This window comes from Priapulus caudatus, unplaced genomic scaffold (assembly GCF_000485595.1).
Source record: "Priapulus caudatus unplaced genomic scaffold, Priapulus_caudatus-5.0.1 Scaffold295, whole genome shotgun sequence".
In the NCBI taxonomy this organism is placed as follows: domain Eukaryota; kingdom Metazoa; phylum Priapulida; class Priapulimorpha; order Priapulimorphida; family Priapulidae; genus Priapulus; species Priapulus caudatus.
The window spans coordinates 271037-281036 of record NW_014577356.1 but is presented as its reverse complement, the minus strand read 5'-3'; the positions used below and the strand labels follow the sequence as shown (position 1 = coordinate 281036).

Genomic DNA, 10000 nt, shown 5'->3' with positions numbered 1-10000 from the left:
ATTCAAGTTTCATGTCGACCTTTACTCATATATCAAGCATTATAACTGATAAATATTTTTAGTGAAAAGTGGTCTGATGCATGACAGGTATTCCCGCAAGGAAACTAGTGTTTTAATTAATGTCTTTACACTATTCAGGTAGCCGAGACGATGGTTAACCCTATGGGGGAAGATGACGATGACTTTGATTTAAATTGGATTATTGACAGAAACATAAAGGTTGGTTTCGAACGTTTTATTTGTCTCACAGCGAAACGTTTCTGCTTTACTGTATAATTATCATGAATATTATCATGGTAAAGAGAAATACAACACAAGTAGTTGTCCCTGTCTGCCATGTAATGTATATCCCCTTAGAGCATGAAAGGTCTGTATGTTTCCAAGCCAGAATTTATGGTCTGGAACGACCTAGAGCACACATAGCAATGCAGTGTTACCGTACAACAATTACGGCTACAAAATACTGGTTGCTATGGCCTGGTAAGTATGTCAACTGGAACTATACCAACATTCTTGAAGTGCTTCACTGTATGGTAATGTTAAATATATATATATATACGTAGTTGTCGACATTTTAGGATCACTGGTCCAGAAAACAAATAGAGGCTGAGTGCAGCTTGTGGTTTTTCTGATTTTCTTCCTCCTCACTATTATTATTTTTGAAACTACTGTTGGCATGTAGACGATGGGACTATAGGAAATTAATAGGATAAATACGTTGTTTTAAATATACATAACAGATAAATAGGGAAAATACACAAGATCACCAGTTCAAAATGTCTACGTAATAACAATAATATTTATGTAATACGTAATATTATTTACTTGATACCATTCGCATAGCAATTCATAGCAAATCATCGAAAAACCCGACTGAACAGAAAAAGATCAACTAAAGCGTAAATTTACTAAACTCTATGTAATTGGACTTCAGTTTCGATTTAATCTAACCTTGCGTGTTTACCCCAGCGTGTGAGTACACGGCAGCGGTCACCTTGCAGGTGTCTTACCTGATCGTTGACGAGATGCATGCTGAACATCCGGAACTCATTAAGGATCAGTACTGGGATGAGTTTATGCCGGAGCTTCCATATACGGCGGCATCGGAGATCTACAAGACGGAGGCCTTCATGGGATCCGCGTTCGACGTCGTGTAAGTACGTCTCTTCCCGTCCGCTCGCGTGCTGACTCGGGGCTCCCACAGTCCTTGAAAGTCCTTGAAAAAATCATTCACACTTCTGTGGGGAACCATGGGACTGCACCGGACGGTGGGTGGTCACATGTTATGATGACAATGAGATTGCCAGAGATGATGGTGGAAGTTGGAGTTTTGTTTCGGTGGTAGAAGCGGTTTTATGGGGGGGGGGGTCGATTTTTCGAGTTACTGTCAGGTTTCAACCTCTTCGATGATTCGATGAGATTTGTTTGGATGGGCGAGGGATTGTTGGGTGGCGCTATATCTTGTTGTAAATGCAGTGATGTTCTGTTTCACAGATTGTTTGCGGTTTTACGCTTGACCTTGCGTGTGCGTGCGTCTGCGCTTGTGTGCAGGCGTATGTGTTTGGATTGTTGATGGGGTCGATTTATGTATGCTGCCCACCGAATTCTGCGTGCCGTGGTTATGTTACTGATGTACCACCATGTTCTCTTAAACTTTACAGTGTGCCCAGCTCAGAAATGGATTTCCTGCCAACACTAGAAGGTATCCCAGAGGACCAGGAAGATAATGAACGATCCGTGGGTTACTCGTTGCAGGTTCGTGTTAGTTTCCTGTTTATGTATGAGCGTGTTCACCTATGCGAGTGCGCGTGCAAATGCATATTTAATATATATTTAATCTTTCTATATTACTTACCCGTGCCTCAATTATTTTTCTCTGCATTGAAACCATCACATGTTTCAGATATTTTTCCAAATCTTTCACGCGTCACATCGATTTGTTCGTTGGTGTTGTCGCTAGATTAATAAGGGTAACACAGAGAGCTCGCCAGTGGACATTGCGCCGCTTGCAAAGATGACAAGTAGTGGAGAGATCACAGGCGTCGGCAGCAGCTCCAAGCGTGTGAACCTGTTCACCAAGCTCAAGAGACAGTTCACGCGGCAAGATACCAGAGGTGTGTATCGCTAGGAATTCGCACGCATTGTCAGTGTTTTGCTCGTGTTAATATTTCGTCCGTGGATTTGCATTTGTGTGGGGCGTGGTCTTCAGATGAGATCCCCCCCCCTCCCCCGGGCCTAGATTAAACCACTTTAAACACGTGAGTAAGAGATGTAGCGCCTCTTTTCGGTTGCCACCCCAAAACAGTGGAGAAATTTATGTGTTTCGGTGACCCAGCGTGGGCACTCTAAACAGACAGGACCCAGGTAATTAAGTCTAACTGTGCTTGACCGGTCAAAGGGTAGTGACCACACTAAAAGTAAAGGGATATTACCTCACTACTGTGCGTCAGGGGTTCAGTGTTGGGGCATGCAACAAATTTACCAAAAAAGTTTTAGAAATATTGTCAACAGCCACCTAATGTAATTAACCGAACAGAAAACTACTGTAGGGCGGAATAGAGCTGCACAGGACTCTGTTATGATACAGTTCTCTGTTATAAAGAAAAGTTGCGTTGAAGGTCTACATGCTATCTAAGGAGCTGTTGTATTTTCTTATAGAGGAGAACAAGTGTTTAAAATTGTAGAAGAACAACGAATTTATACATGTGTACAGGCTGCCACGTTGGTTTTCACACTGCTTCGGGGAAGCAGGTGGCGTCACCTATTGGGCACGTTAGAACGTATTTGTTACAATAATCTCACTGGTTCACAATAATGTTAAGTGTCACAGGAGCAATGGGTTAAAGTAACAGGTGATTAACTGAGGCTCATTAAGGATGAGACGAATAGGGTGACAACTGACCGTGTTAACACTGCTGCTTGACTGTTTCACAAGCAGCCAGCACCTCATCTCTGCAGTCGCGTAGGAAGCTGTCGCTCCCTCGCTCGACCTCACGCTTCAGCCACGCGAGCACGATCAACTCCATGCCTGCCGTGATGAAGGTCGATGTAAGTTTACCAAGGTCGATGTAAGTGTAACCGTTACCAACCGCCTCCCATGCTAGCCGGTCTATTCTCAGTCAGCATGTGAGCATCTCTTACCTGTGTCACAGTAACATCTCTTACCTGTGTCACAGTAACATCCTTATATTGGAGACAGTTCCAGCATGGTGCCTAAGGTGTTTGTTCATTTTTAGCTCACCTTGACAGCATCAAGATGAGCTATTGCCATGGGGCGTTGTTCGTCGTACGTCCGTCCGTCCGTTAACGTTTGGCTACGGTCAACGGGATAACTTGAGAAATGGCCATAAGTCAGTTCAGGTTCAACGGATTTTGCTCATTTTTGGTATGTGAATGAATAAAGACTGGCCCCAAAACATATCACAGGGGTTTTTATATTTTTTTTAAATTATGCATATTAGGTAGATTTTGGCAATTTCACTATGAATTTCAGTGTCTGCCTACGGTCAACGATAACTCAAGAACCGTTTGACCCACATGTTTCAAATTGCATACAGTTGTTACTGTTATGGGAGAGATTTAAAGGTCCCATTTTGGAGCACGCCAGTTGACTTACTTTCGAGCCATGCCCACTTTTTTGCAAAAATGGAAATGGTCATAAGTCAGTTCAGGTTCAACGGATTTTGCTCATTTTTTGTATGTCAATGAATAAGGACTGGCCCCAAAACATATCACACAGGTTTTGATATTTTTTTTAAATTATGCAAATTAGGTAGATTTTGGCAATTTGACTATGCATTTCAGTGTCTGCCTACAGTCCACGATAACTCAAGAACCGTTTGACCCACATGTTTCAAATTGCATACAGTTGTTACTCATATGGGAGAGATTTGAACGTCCTATTTTGGAGCACGCCAGTTGACCTACTTTCGAGCCACGTCCACTTTTTGGCAAAAATGAAAATGGCCATCTAGATTAATTTGATTTAGTTAAATTTACCTACCTACCTACCTAATCATACCTACGTGTAATATTGTGTTTTAGATTCTTCGTTACAGTAATTTGACTGGAATAGTTTATTGCTTTTATTTGCACGATAATCAAAAACCAAAATGGCGATCATTTAGGCGTAGTCTTAGGCGCCATCTCTCGCCCAGATTTCAGACTTTCAGATCTGAAACATTTATTTTAGCATCAAAACTAACGCTGAAACAAAGCAGTGAAATTTCTATTAGTATAAAACAGAGAATAAGGACATTTGATCACATTTCGGTCCGTCATAAATGAAACACTTACCAAATTTTAAATATTATCTCCCTCTTCTATCACACCCAAGGTGAGCTATAGTGTCATTGACACTTTCATTTTTGATAGCCAAAACATGAATAGGGCAAGTGAGACTCGATGGTAGAGGTTAGGGTTTAGTGGAAGTGGTATGGGCAGGGATAGCTTTAGTAGAGTGGCGATAGGGTATCATATTATGTATACCCATCATACATGGCTGCTTAAGATGGTCAATAACTTTTCATTTATATTTACATCAAATTGTCATTTTTTGCAGGATAACATCTTCCACATGTCAGATATCACTCTGGCAGAAGAAGATATTGGTTCCTCATGTGGAAAATCAAATTCTCCACACTGGCAACGACTTAATAGCCAGAAAGAAAGTTCAAGTCTCAGTGAGTGCTCTTCATGTGTAACCTTCTTGAATTTGTAAGGAAATAGGCTAGGTAGTGCTGCTACAGTGATATTTTGTAGTGTATTTCCGTGCTTTTAAGTTTTGGTTGTCCTACAATTTTGCAATTAAAATGTATAACGAAAATATGAATACCCGCTGTTCTTCTGCATTCATTAATAGCAAACGAATCTATAAAAGGCAACAAATTGCCTTTGCTGTTATAGAAACTTTTTCAAACTTTATCTTTTCCCTGTTAATAATTGACAGGTGAGGATGCCTGCAGTTTAACTCACAGTTCAACCCACGCTGAGCAGTTACTCGCAAGTAGTAATGCCATTCCGAGCACCAAGAATCATCCTACTATTGTAACCACCTCTGGACAGGAGCGTTCTAATCTGCTGGATAAATCTGCGAGTCAGGAAACAATAACAGATGAGGTAAGCTTATACGGCCTCATCTAGCGATAGGTTAAAACCCCGGGGGGGGGTGCACTCACCCCACATTATGGTAGGTATGTGCGACTGCGAAGTCAAAAAAGGGGGCTCTAACTAACTCAAAACTGAAAGTGGGGGTCTCTGGAACTAATTGAGACAAAACAAGAACAGCAGCAGCAGCAGCGGATCATCCATCCATGCATATGTGCATGCGTTGCATGCATGCCTTCACGGCCCGGCTTCAACATATTCTGAAGTACGATGCACTGTAACGGAAATGTTACAAACTAGGGTCTCCGGTACGGCAAAAATGAAAGATCTGCATGGTAACTAAACTTGTGATGCTCTGGAACGAGATATTCTTAAAAATGCGATGCACTGGAATGGAAGTTTAGGGTTGAAAATGGGGGTCTCTCCCGCGGCACATACCTACCATGCAATATATATGGAGTGCCCCCCACCCCGGGGTTAAAACGCCATTTCCCAGATGGAAAACTGTCACAAAAGTTTGTACACACACACCACTATATCTTGATTGCTACACAAAAAATGTCATCAAAACGCCACAGTTAGCATGAACCAGCGTTGATCAATATAGTTCGCAAAATGTAACAACGTGGAGAGATGGGTTCAGTCATGTTATAAGAATTGTTGGTTGGGCTCAGTTAGAATAAGAGGTGATTAGCGATTTCATGAAAGACAAGCAAAGTGAACGAAGAAAGCAAGTACGAAGTATAGTTCATGTGAATAAAATAATAATACAGTCTCCACTGACACTAATGTGTCTTGTGTTTTGTAGAAAAATAAAGTATCTAGTCAAGCAGGGGTGACAAGTGTTTTCATACCGAGGAGTAAAGGTTCCTATTCCACCCTAGATAACATGGATAAGGACCTGGGGACTGAACTGTATGGAAGCTCAGGTACCTATAGTAGCAGCTTTATACTTATAGCTACAGACGTGCAAGTATGCTTGTATTACGTGTGTAATTAGTGTGTAATTGTTATTAGTGCTGTGTTTATAGATTTTACTCTGCAATGTGTTTTATTAGGCATATATTTTACGTGTACTACTCTATTGTAGCATGATAAAGGTGCAGCATAATAATATCAGGACTGTATAATATAGATATCTTCAGGGCCGTACGCAGCAGGGGGGCAGCAGGGGCAGTTGCCCCCCTAGAGATTTTCAGAGTATGCCTTTTAATAGGACAAATACTGTACACTTTTATAAATAAAATAGAAATGTGACAAGGTTATCTTAAATCATCAAAGAAATATTACACTTTAAATAAAGAAATGTGAAATTGCGAAACGTTAGTGCACAGGGGGCATGGGGAGTACCTTTGCCCCCCTACAGAAAATTTCCTGCGTACGGCCTTGGATCATATCTTTGTGTTATACACTCCCGATGATATGATGGCATGAAGCACATTAGTTGAAGGCAGCATTTGGCAATTAATTTATTATGTAGATTTCTGATGCTGCATGGTTACTAAATACGAGTTTTTGTTTTAGTTCACAGGTCAGAAGGATTTCTCAGTAAGCTGATGAAAAAGAAGCGTAGGAGAAATTCCGGATCCGAATCTTCTCTATCCAGTCATTCCTCCTCCTCCTCCTCTTCCTCTTCCTCCTCCTGGGGCGGTGCGAGTGGGTGTCTCCAGCGTTATACCAGGTCCGATATAAACTCCCGGAGCCACATCCGGATGCGGATCGTCCCGGCTGAAGGCCGTCACTCGCGGCTCGCGTGGTGGCCCCGATCCGCCCGGACGGCCGAGCGGGTTGCCGTAGGTCTTAATGACGAAGGTTGGATCCCGCGCGCCAGCCGGCGCAGGTGTGCCGTCCTGTCGCCGGATTCCGTACGGAACTCCGTTTCCTCGTCCGCGTTCGAATCCGGCGTTCGGTTGGAACGGACCGACGGGTTGCTGGCCAGGAAGCTGAGGCGCGCGCAGGGATAGAATACTGCTTCCGAAGTCCTGACGCGTCGGTCCGTCGGCTGCGATACCGTCTGCTGGAAATTCCGCGTTTCCCTCGTCGCCCGCTGGTGGCGCTGGTGGCGGTGTTGGCGGCTCCGTGCTGATGCGAGGCGTCGATGATGCCCCCTGGTGGTCACCCATCGCTGCTGGCTTCGTTTCTGTAGGGACTGACGCAGCAGAGGTTCCGGGGTCTCCATCCGGTGACGCATCGCCCCCGTGCATCGCCGTGACGTACGATTCATTGTTATCAGTTGCTACGCATACCTGACAAAAACGAGCGATTCATATTTAGTAAATTACACAGCAGTGGCGCGAAGTTCACTGACGAAATTGGGCGGATATTTAATTCAGATTTCAATTATATCAGATAGAGATAGAGATAGAGATAGAGATAGAGATTATATCAGATCAATTATGTTCGTTGTTAGCGGGATCTTCGATCGGACAATAGCCTTCCTCGATTATGCTTTTTCATAGTTTTCCTCGATTACGGTATGTTATGGTATTCCGTGATCGGACATGGACATTTGCCCCGTGTGATTGCAGCGGTTACAATTCAATAAAGAGTAATGGTTTTTTTATCATCAAGAATCTCGGCTGAAATTATGGACATGGTTTGTCGGGAACATATCTTCATAAGCGGCGCATGACTAGGTCGGTGTAAGTTAGCGTTCAAGCTCAGGTGTATAGTGTGCTGGCCTTGTGAAGTGACATTTAACCCGTTCTGCACTACTTCCCCGCACAGCAAACCGGGTTTAATTCTGGACCCGGTAATATCAAACATAGATCTCGTCGCGTGAAAAATGAGTCATAACGCCACGCGTGTATCTATTGTTATTCGCGTTTTGTCCTTAAATATGGACTGGATGTGTGGCGGAATAGCGTACAATGGGAGTCGGTGCTCCCCCGCTTTAAGAAAACTCGCCCGCAATTGTAAGAAAACTCGCCCGCGAGTGTGAGAAAACTCGCTCGCGACTGTAAGAAAACTCGCCCGCAATTCTAAAAAAACTCGCCCGCGACTGTGAGAAAACTCGCTCGCGACTGTGAGAAAACTCGCTCGCGACTGTGAGAAAACTCGCTCGCGAGTGTGAGAAAGCTCGCTTGCGACTGTGAGAAAACTCGCCCGCGATTGCAAGAAAAAACCCATAACAGTTAAACATGCATTGTTTACATTTTGTTTACTCTGTTCACTCACAGATGGCGCATTTATGACTGTGTTGTGCTGTGTACCTTTTGTTTTGAGCTTTTGCTCCTTCTTGTTGCCGTTTTTAAGTCTGTTAAAAACCTTCGTGATTTGTTTTACACTTCACCTGCAAACGTTATAGTATTGTATGCCGGTATAGTATAAGTTTCAGTGTAGCAATGCGTACTCAAAGACTGGAATCAGAATCTAATTATAATCTTAATGAAATATCAGGAAGAGAAAGCTGTGTGAATCTGGTAGTAGAATAGAGCACAACCAACACCAGTGTCAATGCGATTCGTGGGCATCCAGGATTCTTAATTAATGCTAACCACACTAACATTGACAATCAATGGTGTGCATTTGCACATGTGTTTTATCTAACATCCGCGTGCATTTTGTATTGACTCAAGTGACTGGGGAGGCCTTTGTTGTTGTTGTTATATATATATATATATATATAGTATAGTATACACTCATCAAATAAAGTATGACTATATATGAATCTTATATAATTATATTCCCCCGAGGCCATAACGCACCATATTTACAACAATTAATGCATTGACGATTTATATGCGTATTCCATGTTGTGCGCTGTGTTGTGTATCATGCTTTTACAATGTTCTTTATGGTGATCTTACTAAGGCTGAAAGGGTCTATGTCCCCCGGGGTACTGCCGGAACGTACCCTGGGTACGGTCCGGTATACCGGAACGTACCCTGGTACTATATTATATGCCGGACCGTACCTCGCCTACTCCACTAACGAGTCTAGGGAGTCGCCTACGCCTACTCCCTAACCCTAACCCTAATCCTATCCCTAACCATATCAAATAATGACCAGGGTACGTTCCGGCAGTACCCTGGGGGACATAGACCCTATGAGCCTTACTAAGCCCGAATGTGGTTTACTTCTCTATGCACGTATCGTAAGGTTTTAATGGTATAAACGTGCATGTGCGTGTGTGCGTGCGCGTGTGTGCGTGTGCGTGCGTGCGTGTGTGTGTGTGTGCGTGTGTATGAATATGATATCACTTTATAGGTTTTTATGCACGGGGGAATTCTATTGAGAAAGCAGCTGACGGTGATGTTTATGCAAATGTGTTGAGTTGGCAAATTTGTGATACGTATATATTTGATTATTTTATTCTACATATACTATATAGAATGTTTTACATATTATATCACTTCAAAGAAGCAGTACTTTTTTAGGCGATAAAACGGGTTTAATTAAGTATCTATCAATTAAGGCTATGTGATTTTTGTGATGGCTATATTCGTACAGATGTCCTAGCTGAATAGCAGTCGCATGTGCCTATACTATATGGTATCAAGATGTGATCAATAATTGTTGTTAATATAATTTTGAAAATCTGTATAACCAATTAGTTGAAGACAAGATTACTTCACAGTATAGATATGCTCATAATCCTATTATGAAAATTATATCGATATATCGCATATGAGGTTGAATTAGACTGTGTAAAACGGGTTGGGACATGTCTGTACGTAGGACTGTCTTATCAAAACGGCTTTAATAGTCCTCGGGCTGTTTTCTATGGAATAAGATGTTTTGTGTTGCGATGTTATGAGCGATATCATAATTATTATAACAACATATTCACTGCATTAGCGATAGTTTCTGCTCTGAATAACGTTCTGATACTTAATAAAGGCGCGTCCGTGTCACGGTTTTCATATAGACATTGTCTTTGTCGTTTTTTGAT

At 42.4% G+C, this 10000-nt stretch overlaps 1 protein-coding gene across 1 annotated transcript in view; it reads left to right on the top strand.

Moving 5' to 3' along the window:
• Positions 1 to 9575, top strand: part of LOC106808670 — a 10661-nt gene extending 1086 nt beyond the window's left edge. Inside the window, exons 4-13 of the mRNA XM_014811491.1 lie at positions 139 to 219; positions 1002 to 1153; positions 1662 to 1755; positions 1961 to 2114; positions 2939 to 3048; positions 4562 to 4682; positions 4949 to 5118; positions 5915 to 6035; positions 6631 to 6711; positions 9559 to 9575. Coding sequence (XP_014666977.1) covers positions 139 to 219; positions 1002 to 1153; positions 1662 to 1755; positions 1961 to 2114; positions 2939 to 3048; positions 4562 to 4682; positions 4949 to 5118; positions 5915 to 6035; positions 6631 to 6711; positions 9559 to 9575 — 1101 coding nt within the window. The remainder of the gene's footprint in view (positions 1 to 138; positions 220 to 1001; positions 1154 to 1661; positions 1756 to 1960; positions 2115 to 2938; positions 3049 to 4561; positions 4683 to 4948; positions 5119 to 5914; positions 6036 to 6630; positions 6712 to 9558) is intronic.
• Positions 9576 to 10000: the final 425 nt, after the last annotated feature.